Raw genomic sequence first — 18,014 nt, forward strand, 5'->3', positions numbered from 1 at the left:
TCATGCAGCTGTCCATCTGTGGGAGCGGTCCTCAAGTTTGTTTGCTCTTGGAGGAGTTATTATTTGAGATCGTGCAAAATACATCTTTATTGTGTTCATTTACAGATAATCCAAGTTAAACTAAGTAAACAGAACTCTGTCAGCAGCATTGTTTTACTTCTGTAATGTAAAAAATGTGACAGGAAAAAGGAGTGATTTTAATAACCTCCCATTTATAAGCATACGTACTTTGCTTAAGTCAGAACTGTGTTACAGATTGTGATTATCTGAAGACTCAATTTATGTTTATGTTAATGTGCAGTAACAATTGGAAATGATCTGGTTATTTACTGAACTGTATAGTGAATTTTTAAGTAAAGATGGGGGTTTTCGAGTTTTGTAAGGCTTCAAATGATTTTTAATTTGAGTTAAATTAGGAGTTTATACATTTGGTAGCTATAGAAACCATAGTGCTGTCAATCCACTCAGTATGGCATGATGATTGACGTGGTGGTGCCAGGTTTTGTGTGATGGGATACTGCAAGTAGATGAGCATGATCAAGGATGTAGCACATCCTGTTCTCTTCACGGATCTATGTTACACAAGCATGACCTTGCAGATGGGATGCTGGGTGGGCAGAGTTGCTCAACTGCAGATTGTCCTTTTAAGACAGCATACAGTCCTGACATCAAGTTATATCAGTATTAAAGAAGGGTTCCTCCTAAATCAAAATACAGTAATAAGCTGGTAGGGTAAATGTATAACTGTTAAATTATTAGACTGCATGTCAGCTGGTAAAAATAGCTGATAGATATCAACTAACTGGCTTTGGTCATCAGTTATAAACATGCAATGACATTTACATTTTTTGTTAGATTTTATCTTAGTTAAGTCAATGTAGAAGAAAAGTGTTTTAGTTTTAGAATTCAGTGGGCTGGTGAAACACTGCTTCAGAGATGTTCGGTGTTGATATGTACAATATGAAAGTACTGTCTGACATCTAGAAAAATGCAATCCATTCAGATGCTAAAGGGATGGATGTGGCTGTAATACATTTGTAGTGAATTCGCTATTGCCTTGGTAAGAATCTAACTAGAAGCGGAAACACAAATTTTATCAGAATTTATTGGCTTCATGTAGACAAGAGGATGAAGGTGGACAAATAGAGTTGCTATTGTAGGATGTAGTCATAAGGTCTAACAGATGGCAGATGCTGAACGCTGTTTACAGCATCTCTCTCTCTTTTCTCTCTCTCTCTCTACCATTTGTGTCATTTAGACACCGGTATGTACACAATGTATGATATAAATTATTCATCACTGTTTGCATAAACCTTTAAATCGGCTTTTGAATTTGAGGAAAAGGTCAGAAACTAAGAAAGGTTAAAACAAATACATACATATAAAGCCAGAGACAGGAATGAAATAATAAAAGCTCATGCAAAACACTCTCTGTGTCTCTGGACCCAGAAAAATGTTCAAAATGTCAGATTCTAGTTTTGTAACCTCTATCTGTAAATTACAGATAGGCATATAAACACACATACACACATGAATTAAATGTAACATAAATAAATCAGTGGCAGTGATTTATTTGTATCTCTGAATTTAGATGTATTTGTTTCAAGCCAAAATTGCATTCTCTATTCTCAATAATCCTTGATTGTGAGTTTAGTATTTTTCAATTGCTACTCAACACATAACATGTTACATAACATGTTCGCGGGAAACATCTTGAGAAAACCTGTTGCTATTTGTTTTTATTGAAGCAAACATTTTACATGACATTGTGCATACAATTGTAGGATATTATGGAGATCATTTCAACAGCAATGTAGGTTAGTACAGATTGCATCATAGGCTGTGGTAAAGAGAAGGAGGAAGAAGGAAGAGAGAAACAAAAAGACAAACAAAGACAGACAAAAGGGTTTGGGGAAATCCTGAAACCTATGCTAACCCCTCCTGTCCCATTGAGAAAATTCAGTTGAAATGTATTACCGAGACCTGGCAACTTTCCAGGGGCCAGTAATAAAGCTCTTAAGTGGGTGTGAGCAAAATTGAGCAAACTCAATATAAAGTGGTCCTCACTGACATTTTCAGTACTGATCGCTTTGGACGCCACAATGCCAACAATGAGTTGGATGTGGTTGTGTTTGCTGGTTTTGTGTGTCTCCAGGGTCGTCAATGCCCAAGCCTGGCAGGGTAAGATCACAATTATCTTGGATTCTGAAATTACTCAGGCTTTGGTGTCACACATCTGAGTGTATAGTACCGTTATGCTTAATTATGGAGATGGTATTTACATATTCAATCATTCTTAGTGGATATCAGCAGACAGTTATACTGTATATGTGTGTACTATTTTTTTAATGTTGAAAATCTTTACAACACTGCTCACAATTTTCTCTCTTATTTTGTCTCCCTAGACCACAGCCATGTCAGCAGCGTGTGTAGCACATGGGGCCGAGACAACTTCAAGACATTTGACGGGGATGTGTTCCAATTCCCTGGAAGGTGTCAATACAATCTGGTCTCCGACTGCCATGAGACTTTCCAGGAGTTCTCAGTGCACATGAGAAGGAGTGAAGATGGTCCAAACCCTACAGTCAGTTATCTGTTGGTCACCATCAATGACCTTTCATTCCGCCTAACCAAGTCCGACGTCCAAGTCAATGACGTTCCGTGAGTAAAAGAAACAAAACACAGAGACATATCGGGTAACTTGTAGGTATGTCTGCATTTCAACTTCTCTTTTTTCTGATATTCTTCATAGCATCAAGACACCATATTATAATGCAGGGGTAAAAGTGGAACTAAGTGCAGCTTACGTGACGCTCCAAGCCAAAGTTGGCATTATCGTCATGTGGAACGGTGATGATGCAGTCACGGTAAAAGCCTTGAAGAAATGCTTTCCTCTACTTCCTTCAAATAATTGACATAGGTTGACCTCAGAATTAATATTAAGGTTCTGTCTTGGCATTTTCGTGAAGCTTTAAAGTTCTTTGTCAAAAATTGTGAACCTTCTAATAACACGGTCACAGTATTATATATTTATATTATATAAAAGATCATGTTAGACAGAGATCAGTTAAAGCAGTGAAGACACAAGATTCATAAAAAGTATTTTTAGTACTTTAAAAATATTTTTGCTTGTTGTAGGTGGAACTGGAAACAGAGTATGTGAACCGCACTTGTGGACTATGTGGAGACTTCAATCGTGTTTTGGTCTACAATGAGTTCATTCATAATGGTTTGCTCTCAGCTTTATCTAATAAATAATGTGCAGCACTAAAACACATACTGCAGACACTACAGTGTTTCATCGAGTCATGTGCTGTATTGTCCTCTGACATTGTGAATGTGCAGGTCGTCAAATTAGCCCCATTGAGTTTGGCAACAAACATAAAGTCCATCTTCCAAATGACAAGTGTGAGGACCCCTTTGAAGATGACAGTGAGGAACTAGAGGCTGTAACTGTGCAGGAGTCATGCAAGGAGTTGGTGAGTTTGCTATCCACCTAATATGATGAATGGAGATTGAGTAATGAGACATTTTCCAAAACATTATCTCTGTTATCATTTTTTAAATCATAAATGTAGCAAACCACCTGTGAGAAGATGCTGCGTTCAAAGTCATGGAGCTCCTGCACCAGTGCACTGGACCCTGAACCTTACATCAAGACCTGTGTGCAAGGCCAGTGTAACTGTACGAACAGTACAGATGACTTCTGCAGCTGCAGCACACTGTCAGAATACTCCAGACAGTGTTCCCATGCTGGTGGGAAGCCCCCCAAATGGAGGACACCTCAGTTCTGTGGTAATGTCTTTTGTCATCTTTCCTTTTACAAATATAACAGGGCTGATGTGAGCACATTCAGTTTACTTGATTAGAGGTGTGGCTACCTTACTGAATTGTTAACATTTTGTTGTAGAGCAGCAAATTATCTTAGTAAAGTAAACCTTATTGTGAAGTGCCTGACAGATATTTTTCGTCCCAGTTGACTAAAATTTGCCATCTTATGAATGTCCAATGTATAATGTTCATACACCCTTAACATGCAGACTTTTGCAAATATTACAATTACAAAAAGTCTGCTCTACTCACCGAACTAAATGGAATTATTTCTTTCCGCACAAAATCAATTTCATGAAACAATAATTCAAATTAATTCCCCATCTCCTTCTGTGTGTTTTCAAACATCCACAGCTAAAAAGTGCCCATTCAACATGGTTTATGAAGAGAGCGGTTCCCCTTGCATGGATACTTGCACACTCCAAGATACACGTTCACTATGTGAGGAGCACACAAGGGACGGTTGCTTCTGTCCTGATGGTAAGTGCTGTCCACATGTACAGACAAGTGTCTCATTATGTAGAGTACTGCAATATTTTTCTCATTTCTGTGTCACCTTTGTCCCAAATGTCTACTTCAGGAACGGTGTTTGATGATATTTCCATGAGAGGGTGCATTGCTCAGACTAAATGTCAGTGCAAGCATGATAGAGTCTATAACAGCGGAGAGGTTTACCGCCATGACAGAGAGGAATGGTATGGCTAAAGTTCAAAGCACAGTTTGAATAAAATGGTTTTCTCATCGATCTGTCTTTAACTGATGTGGCTTGTTTCAGTACATGTTTGGAGGGGACCTGGTCTTGTAAGAAGCTTCAGACTCCCTCTACTTGTGCCGTTGAAGAGGGTTCACATGTAACTACCTTTGATGGGAAAACCTACACATTTCATGGAGACTGTTACTACATTCTGGCTACAGTGGACAGCAAGGTAAATTTGTTACGGTATGCTACTATAAAATGTCAGCAAATATATGAGGTATATAAGTGAAATCTCTTGATGCATGTTTCAGGATTCTGCAAGTCCAAAATTTAAAGTCATGGCCCAGTTGGTACCATGTGCAAACCAGGAGTTTGACACTTGTCTTAAAACACTCACGGTCCTGCTTAATAACGACAGAAACAATGTGAGTAGGAGCGTCTCAGTTGAGATCACTAGTCATCAACCAGTTTGGATGGATATTAACATCTTTCTTATGATCATGTCTTACTTGCGTAGGCTTTAATATTTACTGCTGACGGAACTGTAAAGCAGAACATGCAGACCATCACTCTGCCATACCGCACAGGTGAGACGTAAAGAACAGAACCCTCGCAATGAAACTTGTCATTTTAATTCTTCATTTCTACATCAGCTAAGCTTTATAGTAACGTAATTCGTCTTTATCCATAGGTGACATCAGCATTTTCCAGGCTTCATCTTTTAACATTTTACTCCAGACCCGATTTGGACTACAGATCCAGGTCCAGCATGTGCCTGTCATGCAAGTCTATATCAGCTTGGAACAGAGCTACAAGTCAAAGACACGGGGTAGGTTTTACATCTGTCCTGTGGAATGTGACATCTTCAAGGAGATATACCTTCATATGAATGTAGGTCTTAGTAGGCAAGCTGGCAATACCATATGGTGAATTTTGGGCTGGCATGAGGGTAGCAAAGTGAGAGCTGTCTGATTATTAAGGCTACGATCAGGGAATAAATCGCTGAGCTGCTTGACTTCATGAAGCATGAATAGCTGATGCAGTGCTCTCTGTGAACTATTGTGTCCTGTTATAAATCCTTAAGAAGCCAACACACAGTGCTGACAAGAGAAAAACAGATTAATGTGATCATGTTTGGTTTCTGAAGGTTTATGTGGCAACTACAACATGGTCCTGGGTGATGACATGGAGACGCCTCAGAGGATTGTGGAGGGTACAGCACCTGCCTTTGCTAACTCCTGGAAGGCTAACATGTGCTCAGACAAAGAGGAGAGGCATGATGAACCCTGTTCCCTCAGCATGGAAAACGGTAAACTGCACTGGATGTTTTGTGAAAGCTTAATGTGCTGATTTTGGTGTATTTTTTATTTGTAAAGTGTGTCGCTTTGCTTGAGGACTTAAAAAATAAAGATTTTGTTCCTCTATTCTCAGAGAGGTATGCCAAACACTGGTGCGCCTTGCTACAAAAGTCAAACAGTACCTTTGCCCAGTGTCATTCAGCTGTTGATACTGATATATACTACAAGGTACAGCACCAATTTTGTTGTTAGTCATATTGGATGGGTTTCTCCTTAGAGTGCAACTCTTTTTAAGTGTTTCTACTCTTCTGCAGCGGTGCATTTATGCTAGCTGTAACTGTGAAAAGAGTGAAGACTGCTTGTGTGCTGTCTTCTCTTCTTATGCACGAGCTTGTGCATCAAAGGGAGTGTTCCTGACCAACTGGAGAGAGAACGTGTGCAGTAAGAATTTCATTCATTGTGCCATAGTGAGGCAGACCGGTGATTCTTGCCACCTTCATTAGCCACTGTCCTTTCACCGTCACATAACCATTATCACTTGTGTGTTCAAAACAGATCAATACACAAGCAGCTGCCCAGTATCTCAGACCTTCTCTTACAAGGTTCAGAGATGCCAGCTGACATGCCGTGAACTTGGATTGGAGCAGAACAGTTGCATCTCTGACTTCTTGCCTGTGGATGGCTGCTCCTGCCCTGATGGTCTTTATCTAAATGACGCTGGCAGCTGTGTGCCCGTGGCAAAATGTCCCTGTTTTCACAATGGAGCTTACATCAAGGCTGGAAAGTCTATCAGTATCAAAGAAGATCACTGGTTAGTTGTTGATTCTATGTCATTAAACTTACTACGAAACAATTCTAGTTAAACAAGTTTTCTTTACAACTACCTGTAATTTTGAAAAATTCCATACAAGTACATTGGACTTGTTTATAAAGTTACACATGGCTTAGATCCTCTTTATATCTTTTATTTGATGTTCCTTGTACCAAATGCATATATGTATAAGGTGTGCTACAATTATTTGCTTTGTGCCGTTACATTTTCTATCTTTAGTGTGTGCACCAATGGCAAGCTTCACTGTCGCTCTTGGAAAGCCCGTTCATCAAGTAAGTATTTTTTGCATATTTAAGCATAGCTCGCATTTCAGTTAACAGAATATTTCGGAACACAGTGTCTGCTTCTGTTACAGCATGTCCTTCTCCGAAAGTTTTTGTCAACTGCTCCACTGCAGGCACACAGCTGGTAGTGCAGTGTGCTCGGACCTGTCTCAATCTGCACAATGATGATTGCGTGAGCCTTGCCTTCAAATGACTTAATAGTCTCAATATTTATTTTCTGAACGTAATAGTTGATGGCATGACTTTGAAGATGTAACACACTATTTCTGTTAATTGAATTGATCCTTCTATTTTCCCAGTACTCCACTGACTGTGAATCCGGTTGCCGGTGTCCAGATGGTCTCTTTGATGATGGCAAAGGTTCCTGTGTGAAAGAAAATGAATGTCCATGTAAGCATAATGGGAAGCTCTATACTCATGGAACTACAATCCCCAAGCAGTGTAATACCTGGTAAGAACTTATTTGGTAAAAATGTTCAGTATGGCGCCATAAATAAATTATAATATTTATTTCATTGTGTTCAATGCCTTCTGATATTAACCCCATCTGACTTATCTAGTACATGCAGAAGTGGGAATTGGGAGTGCACAGAAAAATCATGCCCTGGAACCTGCGTCATTTATGGAAGTGGTCATTATAATACCTTTGATCAGCAGGCATATGGGTTTCAAGGAAAATGTGCCTATGTTGCTGTCAAGGTAAACAATGCATGTCCACATCTTTAAAGTCTTTCTTTCTCTCTTCCGTTTGCTCCATCTCAGGGACTCAAAAATATTTCTTGAATGCAAATTTTGTATTTGTCCTGAGGATGATAGCAATTGAAAGTTGGGAAATTATTACCTTTGAAACAAGTAAAAGCTGACATTTTCTCTCTTCTTTAAAGAACAAATGTGGCAATAAAACAGTTCAAGACAACTTTGGAGTTTTTACAGAAAATATACCATGTGGAACTACAGGCACCACTTGCTCCAAAATGGTCAAAATCCAACTTGGGGTAAGAGTAACACTGGATATGCACCTAGATATGTATATATAATTTAAAATCAAAATAAAATTAAGTGAAATAAATTAATCGAGCGTTTTATCACATTTTATATTACAATGTAACTGATACTTATTTGATTTTACAGCAAACCGAAATCAAACTATCAAAGGGTAAATTTGATATAAAGGATCATGGGAGTAGAACTGATATACGGTACAAAATAAGGAAAGTTGGTATGTATCTGGTGCTAGAATCTGCCATTGGTTTGGCAGTGCTGTGGGATCGCAAAACAACAGTCCGCATCATCTTGGAACCAAAGCACAGAGTAAGTCACAATTAAAGTCATCAGTTAAAAGTGTTTCAGTGACAATTAACAGTTGAGAGAGATGACAGTGCTGCAGCTTCAAGTTTGGTATCGCACTAGTTACGCTTAGCTATGTGTGATGTATCTTAAGGGGCACTGAGGCATAACAGAATTTATGAAAATATTTTTAGCATCATAAGCGTAATATTATAATTGTTGACATTTTATAAGTATATTAATGCCTGCGCATGAATTGGTCAGATCAGTCAGTATTAAGACTGGACTCTTTTGTTTGTCTTTAAAGGGAGCGGTATGTGGCCTCTGTGGAGATTTTGATGGTGATGGACAGAATGACTTCACTACCCAGGGTCAGCTGGCAGTGAGCAGTGTGTTAGAGTTTGCAAATAGCTGGAAGATGTCCAGTGCTTGCCCTGATGCAGAACTAAATGCTAACTCTTGTGAACTAAAACCCAATCGACAACAGTGGTCTAAAATGATGTGCAGCATTATTCATGGAGACACTTTCAAACAATGTCACAATATGGTAAAGATGTTTCTCTCTGATGTATTATTCTTACATTTGATTAAAATATTCAACAGTTTTTAAGAAAAGTCTATCACCACTTTTGAATGACTTCACAGGTAGAGCGTGCTCCATTTTATGAAAACTGTGTGAAAGACTCATGCGCCTGTGACACTGGAGGCGACTGTGAGTGCTTCTGCACAGCAGTTGCAGCTTATGCCCAAGCTTGTACTGAAGCTGGTGTGTGTGTTGCATGGAGAACTCCAGAAATCTGCCGTAAGTATAGAATACATTTACCATCATGCTATCCCAGGGTTATTCTGCCTTTTCTGGAGTTTTAATCTGTTTATTGTATAAACCTGCAAACTGATCATATAGTAAGTAATAAGGAATAAGTGTTGATAAAATCTGATTGTATTTAAACCTACAGAATACCAGATATAATTTTTTTAATCCTGCTCTGTGGATTGAGTGAGTGGTTTTACAATGCAAATTATATTTTGAAACATTGCATTTTTTTATGTACAAAATATTTTTAGTTGAATGTGTAAATACTACATTTCAGTGTGATTTAGATGAAGATCACTGTTACATAAATGTTAGTTTTTGTTTGTTGTTTAATAGGTTTTGTTAGCAGTTGTTCATTTGATGTTACAGTTTTTGTTTCAATTTAAAAATACGCTTCTGTCCTATCTACACAGCTGTCTTTTGTGACTTCTACAACGGTCCAAATGAATGTAAATGGCATTACAACCCTTGTCACACCCCTTGCTATAAGACTTGTACAAACCCAGATGGAAAATGTAGTAACCCCATACCCAACCTGGAAGGTAAGATGTCAGTTGATGCCATACTTCCCTGCTGCCTCTGATTATTTAGCATTGTATAAAAAATAAACTTTGTGTGTTATAAATACTTTATATGGTGAATGTCTGATTGCTGCAGGCTGTTACCCTGTATGCCCAGAAGACAAGCCCATATTTGATGAGAGTACCCAGACATGTGTTGAGGATTGTAAAACTACAACTACTATAGCACCAACCACACCTACAACCACAACAATTGGACCCACTACTACAACTGTAGGACCAACCACTACGACTGGATCTACAACTACAACTGCAACCACATATCAAACCACTACGATTAAACCTACAACTACAACTGAAGGGCCAACTACAACCACAACTAAATCTACTACCACTATGACTGGACCCACTACTACGACTAAAGGACCACCCACAACTACAACTACTACGATTAAACCTACAACTACAACTGAAGAACCAACCACAACTACAACCACCACAACTGGACCTACATCTACAACTGAAGGGCCAACTACAACCACAACAAAATCAACTACCACTACGACTGGACCCACTCCTACAACTGAAGGACCACCCACAACTACAACCACTACGATTAAACCTACAACTACAACTGAAGAACCAACCACAACTACAACCACCACAACTGGACCTACAACTACAACTGAAGGGCCAACTACAACCACAACAAAATCTACTACCACTACAACTGGACCCACTACTACAACTAAAGGACCACCCACAACTACAACCACCACGATTAAACCTACAACAACAACTGGAGGGCCAACTACAACCACAACTAAATCTACTACCACTAAGACAGGACCCACTTCTACAACTAAAGGTCCACCCACAACTCCAACCACGACGATTAAACCTACAACTACAACTGCAGAACCAACCACAACTACAACCACCACAACTGGACCTACAACAACAACTGAAGGGCCAACTACAACCACAACAAAATCTACTACCACTACGACTGGACCCACTACTACAACTAAAGAACCACCAACAACTACAACCACTACGATTGGACCTACAACTACAACTGAAGGACCAACCACAACGACAACCACTACAACTGGACCTACAACTACAACTGAAGGGCCAACTACAACCACAACAAAATCTACTACGACTACAACTGAACCTACAACTACAACTAAAGGACCAACCACTACAATTGGACCTACAACTACAACTGAAGGACCAACCACAACTACAACAACAATAACACCAACACCCACTGGAGAGACTCCCACTACTACTTGCCTTATAACTTGTGAATGGTCTGAATGGTATGATGTTCAAGATGGAGAGACAGACAAAAGTGACTGGGAAACATATGTTAACATAACAAAGAGTGGTAAACAACTGTGCGACAACCGAAGACAAATTCAATGCAGATCGACACGGGCTCCTGACATGGCCTTTGAGGACTTTGTTAAACAAACTCATCAAGTTGTTTCCTGTGACTTGAGTTATGGTTTGATCTGTAGACAAGAGGACCAGCAGAGACCTCCATGGAAGTGTTTCAACTACCAAATCAGAGTAAAATGCTGTAGTACATGTCATGAACCCACAACTACAACTAAAGGACCAACAACAACTACAACCACTACAACTGGACCTACAACTACAACTGAAGGGCCAACTACAACCACAACAAAATCTACTACCACTACGACTGGACCCACTCCTACAACTAAAGGACCACCCAAAACTACAACCACTACCATTAAACCTACAACTACAACTGAAGAACCAACCACAACTACAACCACCACAACTGGTCCTACAACTACAACTGAAGGACCAACTACAACCACAACAAAATCTACTACCACTACGACTGGACCCACTCCTACAACTAAAGGACCACCCACAACTACAACCACTACCATTAAACCTACAACTACAACTGAAGAACCAACCACAACTACAACCACCACAACTGGACCTACAACAACAACTGAAGGGCCAACTACAACCACAACAAAATCTACTACCACTATGACTGGACCCACTACTACGACTAAAGGACCACCCACAACTACAACTACTACGATTAAACCTACAACTACAACTGAAGAACCAACCACAACTACAACCACCACAACTGGACCTACATCTACAACTGAAGGGCCAACTACAACCACAACAAAATCAACTACCACTACGACTGGACCCACTCCTACAACTGAAGAACCACCCACAACTACAACCACTACGATTAAACCTACAACTACAACTGAAGAACCAACCACAACTACAACCACCACAACTGGACCTACAACTACAACTGAAGGGCCAACTACAACCACAACAAAATCTACTACCACTACAACTGGACCCACTACTACAACTAAAGGACCACCCACAACTACAACCACTACGATTAAACCTACAACAACAACTGGAGGGCCAACTACAACCACAACTAAATCTACTACCACTAAGACAGGACCCACTTCTACAACTAAAGGACCACCCACAACTCCAACCACGACGATTAAACCTACAACTACAACTGCAGAACCAACCACAACTACAACCACCACAACTGGACCTACAACAACAACTGAAGGGCCAACTACAACCACAACAAAATCTACTACCACTACGACTGGACCCACTACTACAACTAAAGGACCACCATCAACTCCAACCCCTACGATTAAACCTACAACTACAACTGAAGAACCAACCACAACTACAACCACCACAACTGGACCTACAACTACAACTGAAGGGCCAACTATAACCCAAAAAACTGGACCCACTACTACAACTACTGGACCACCCACAGCTCCAATCATTACGATTAAACCTACAACTACAACTGAGGGGCCAACTACAACCACAACAAAATCTACTACCACTACAACTGGACCCACTACTACAACTAAAGGACCACCCACAACTACAACCACTACGATTAAACCTACAACAACAACTGGAGGGCCAACTACAACCACAACTAAATCTACTACCACTAAGACAGGACCCACTTCTACAACTAAAGGACCACCCACAACTCCAACCACGACGATTAAACCTACAACTACAACTGCAGAACCAACCACAACTACAACCACCACAACTGGACCTACAACAACAACTGAAGGGCCAACTACAACCACAACAAAATCTACTACCACTACGACTGGACCCACTACTACAACTAAAGGACCACCATCAACTCCAACCCCTACGATTAAACCTACAACTACAACTGAAGAACCAACCACAACTACAACCACCACAACTGGACCTACAACTACAACTGAAGGGCCAACTATAACCCAAAAAACTGGACCCACTACTACAACTACTGGACCACCCACAGCTCCAATCATTACGATTAAACCTACAACTACAACTGAGGGGCCAACTACAACCACAACAAAATCTACTACCACTACGACTGGACCCACTACTACAACTAAAGGACCACCCACAACTACAACCACTACGATTAAACCTACAACTACAACTGGAGGGCCAACTACAACCACAACAAAATCTACTACCACTACGACTGGACCCACTCCTACAACTAAAGGACCACCCACAACTACAACCACTACGATTAAACCTACAACTACAACTGAAGAACCAACCACAACTACAACCACCACAACTGGTCCTACAACTACAACTGAAGGGCCAACTACAACCACAACAAAATCTACTACCACTACGACTGGACCCACTCCTACAACTAAAGGACCACCCACAACTACAACCACTACCATTAAACCTACAACTACAACTGAAGAACCAACCACAACTACAACCACCACAACTGGACCTACAACAACAACTGAAGGGCCAACTACAACCACAACAAAATCTACTACCACTATGACTGGACCCACTACTACGACTAAAGGACCACCCACAACTACAACTACTACGATTAAACCTACAACTACAACTGAAGAACCAACCACAACTACAACCACCACAACTGGACCTACATCTACAACTGAAGGGCCAACTACAACCACAACAAAATCAACTACCACTACGACTGGACCAACTCCTACAACTGAAGAACCACCCACAACTACAACCACTACGATTAAACCTACAACTACAACTGAAGAACCAACCACAACTACAACCACCACAACTGGACCTACAACTACAACTGAAGGGCCAACTACAACCACAACAAAATCTACTACCACTACAACTGGACCCACTACTACAACTAAAGGACCACCCACAACTACAACCACTACGATTAAACCTACAACAACAACTGGAGGGCCAACTACAACCACAACTAAATCTACTACCACTAAGACAGGACCCACTTCTACAACTAAAGGACCACCCACAACTCCAACCACGACGATTAAACCTACAACTACAACTGCAGAACCAACCACAACTACAACCACCACAACTGGACCTACAACAACAACTGAAGGGCCAACTACAACCACAACAAAATCTACTACCACTACGACTGGACCCACTACTACAACTAAAGAACCACCAACAACTACAACCACTACGATTGGACCTACAACTACAACTGAAGGACCAACCACAATGACAACCACTACAACTGGACCTACAACTACAACTGAAGGGCCAACTACAACCACAACAAAATCTACTACGACTACAACTGAACCTACAACTACAACTAAAGGACCAACCACTACAATTGGACCTACAACTACAACTGAAGGACCAACCACAACTACAACAACAATAACACCAACACCCACTGGAGAGACTCCCACTACTACTTGCCTTATAACTTGTGAATGGTCTGAATGGTATGATGTTCAAGATGGAGAGACAGACAAAAGTGACTGGGAAACATATGTTAACATAACAAAGAGTGGTAAACAACTGTGCGACAACCGAAGACAAATTCAATGCAGATCGACACGGGCTCCTGACATGGCCTTTGAGGACTTTGTTAAACAAACTCATCAAGTTGTTTCCTGTGACTTGAGTTATGGTTTGATCTGTAGACAAGAGGACCAGCAGAGACCTCCATGGAAGTGTTTCAACTACCAAATCAGAGTAAAATGCTGTAGTACATGTCATGAACCCACAACTACAACTAAAGGACCAACAACAACTACAACCACTACAACTGGACCTACAACTACAACTGAAGGGCCAACTACAACCACAACAAAATCTACTACCACTACGACTGGACCCACTCCTACAACTAAAGGACCACCCAAAACTACAACCACTACCATTAAACCTACAACTACAACTGAAGAACCAACCACAACTACAACCACCACAACTGGTCCTACAACTACAACTGAAGGACCAACTACAACCACAACAAAATCTACTACCACTACGACTGGACCCACTCCTACAACTAAAGGACCACCCACAACTACAACCACTACCATTAAACCTACAACTACAACTGAAGAACCAACCACAACTACAACCACCACAACTGGACCTACAACAACAACTGAAGGGCCAACTACAACCACAACAAAATCTACTACCACTACGACTGGACCCACTACTACGACTAAAGGACCACCCACAACTACAACTACTACGATTAAACCTACAACTACAACTGAAGAACCAACCACAACTACAACCACCACAACTGGACCTACATCTACAACTGAAGGGCCAACTACAACCACAACAAAATCCACTACCACTACGACTGGACCCACTCCTACAACTGAAGGACCACCCACAACTACAACCACTACGATTAAACCTACAACTACAACTGAAGAACCAACCACAACTACAACCATCACAACTGAACCTACAACTACAACTGAAGGGCCAACTACAACCACAACTAAATCTACTACCACTACGACTGGACCCACTTCTACAACTAAAGGACCACCCACAACTACAACTACTACGATTAAACCTACAACTACAACTGAAGAACCAACCACAACTACAACCACCACAACTGGACCTACATCTACAACTGAAGGGCCAACTACAACCACAACAAAATCCACTACCACTACGACTGGACCCACTCCTACAACTAAAGGACCACCCAAAACTACAACCACTACCATTAAACCTACAACTACAACTGAAGAACCAACCACAACTACAACCACCACAGCTGGACCTACAACTACAACTGAAGGGCCAACTACAACCACAACAAAATCTACTACCACTACAACTGGACCCACTACTACAACTAAAGAACCACCCACAACTACAACTACTACGATTAAACCTACAACTACAACTGAAGAACCAACCACAACTACAACCATCACAACTGGACCTACAACTACAACTGAAGGGCCAACTACAACCACAACAAAATCTACTACCACTACAACTGGACCCACTACTACAACTAAAGAACCACCCACAACTACAACTACTACGATTAAACCTACAACTACAACTGAAGAACCAACCACAACTACAACCATCACAACTGGACCTACAACTACAACTGAAGGGCCAACTACAACCACAACAAAATCTACTACCACTACGACTGGACCCACTCCTACAACTGAAGGGCCACCCACAACTACAACCACAACGATTAAACCTACAACTACAACTGAAGGGCCAACTACAACCACAACTAAATCTACTACCACTACGACTGGACCCACTACTACAACTAAAGGACCACCCACAACTACAACTACTACGATTAAACCTACAACTACAACTGAAGAACCAACCACAACTACAACCACCACAACTGGACCTACAACAACAACTGAAGGGCCAACTACAACCACAACAAAATCTACTACCACTACGACTGGACCCACTCCTACAACTAAAGGACCACCCACAACTACAACCACTACAATTAAACCTACAACTACAACTGAAGAACCAACCACAACTACAACCACCACAACTGGTCCTACAACTACAACTGAAGGGCCAACTACAACCACAAGAAAATCTACTACCACTACGACTGGACCCACTTCTACAACTAAAGGACCACCATCAACTCCAACCCCTACGATTAAACCTACAACTACAACTGAAGAACCAACCACAACTACAACCACCACAACTGGACCTACAACTACAACTGAAGGGCCAACTATAACCCAAAAAACTGGACCCACTACTACAACTACTGGACCACCCACAGCTCCAATCATTACGATTAAACCTACAACTACAACTGAGGGGCCAACTACAACCACAACAAAATCTACTACCACTACGACTGGACCCACTACTACAACTAAAGGACCACCCACAACTACAACCACTACGATTAAACCTACAACTACAACTGGAGGGACAACTACAACCACAACAAAATCTACTACCACTACGACTGGACCCACTCCTACAACTAAAGGACCACCCACAACTACAACCACTACGATTAAACCTACAACTACAACTGAAGAACCAACCACAACTACAACCACCACAACTGGTCCTACAACTACAACTGAAGGGCCAACTACAACCACAAGAAAATCTACTACCACTACGACTGGACCCACGACTACAACTAAAGGACCACCATCAACTCCAACCCCTACGATTAAACCTACAACTACAACTGAAGAACCAACCACAACTACAACCACCACAACTGGACCTACAACAACAACTGAAGGGCCAACTACAACCACAACAAAATCTACTACCACTACGACTGGACCCACTCCTACAACTAAAGGACCACCCACAACTACAACCACTACGATTAAACCTACAACTACAACTGAAGAACCAACCACAACTACAACCACCACAACTGGTCCTATCACTACAACTGAAGGGCCAACTACAACCACAAGAAAATCTACTACCACATCGACTGGACCCACGACTACAACTAAAGGACCACCATCAACTCCAACCCCTACGATTAAACCTACAACTACAACTGAAGAACCAACCACAACTACAACCACCACAACTGGACCTACAACTACAACTGAAGGGCCAACTATAACCCAAAAAACTGGACCCACTACTACAACTATTGGACCACCAACAACTACAACCACTACGATTAAACCTACAACTACAACTGGAGGGCCAACTACAACCACAACAAAATCTACTACCACTACGACTGGACCCACTACTACAACTGAAGAACCAATCACAACTACAACCACCACAACTGGACCTACAACAACAACTGAAGGGCCAACTACAACCACAACAAAATCTACTACCACTACAACTGGACCCACTTCTACAACTAAAGGACCACCCACAACTCCAACCACTACGATTAAATCTACAACTACAACTGAAGGACCAACCACAACTACAACTGAAGGGCCAACTACAACCACAACAAAATCTACTACCACTACGACAGGACCCACTACTACAACTCAAGGACCAACCACAACTCCAACCTGTCCGGATTGGGGTGTTGTGGTAAAAACATTTATCTAACC

At 41.1% G+C, this 18,014-nt stretch overlaps 2 protein-coding genes across 2 annotated transcripts; both read left to right on the forward strand.

Moving 5' to 3' along the window:
• Positions 1-1,968: 1,968 nt before the first annotated feature.
• muc2.1 (mucin 2.1) lies at positions 1,969-11,316 on the forward strand (the record flags this gene model as incomplete). Its single annotated transcript, XM_076137646.1, has 27 exons — positions 1,969-2,024; positions 2,156-2,181; positions 2,406-2,661; positions 2,753-2,867; positions 3,139-3,229; positions 3,346-3,479; positions 3,579-3,795; positions 4,186-4,311; positions 4,412-4,526; positions 4,607-4,757; positions 4,840-4,953; positions 5,046-5,115; positions 5,220-5,357; positions 5,676-5,837; positions 5,960-6,054; positions 6,141-6,267; positions 6,382-6,637; positions 6,878-6,930; positions 7,014-7,114; positions 7,242-7,393; positions 7,503-7,641; positions 7,827-7,937; positions 8,074-8,253; positions 8,537-8,776; positions 8,875-9,031; positions 9,457-9,585; positions 9,701-11,316. Coding segments are annotated over exons 1-27 (5,127 nt in total), but the record flags the coding sequence as incomplete, so codon positions are not given.
• Positions 11,317-14,618: 3,302 nt separating this feature from the next.
• LOC142988468 (uncharacterized) lies at positions 14,619-18,012 on the forward strand. The gene is made up of 4 exons (XM_076137655.1): positions 14,619-14,646; positions 14,807-16,064; positions 17,067-17,660; positions 17,793-18,012. Exons 1-4 carry the CDS (start codon positions 14,619-14,621, stop codon positions 18,010-18,012), a joined length of 2,100 nt encoding a protein of 699 aa, XP_075993770.1.
• Positions 18,013-18,014: the final 2 nt, after the last annotated feature.

This window comes from Genypterus blacodes, unplaced genomic scaffold (genome assembly GCF_046128005.1).
Source record: "Genypterus blacodes isolate CSIRO-AG114 ecotype Tasmania unplaced genomic scaffold, CSIRO-AGI_Gbla_v1 ptg000015l_1, whole genome shotgun sequence".
Classification (NCBI taxonomy): domain Eukaryota; kingdom Metazoa; phylum Chordata; class Actinopteri; order Ophidiiformes; family Ophidiidae; genus Genypterus; species Genypterus blacodes.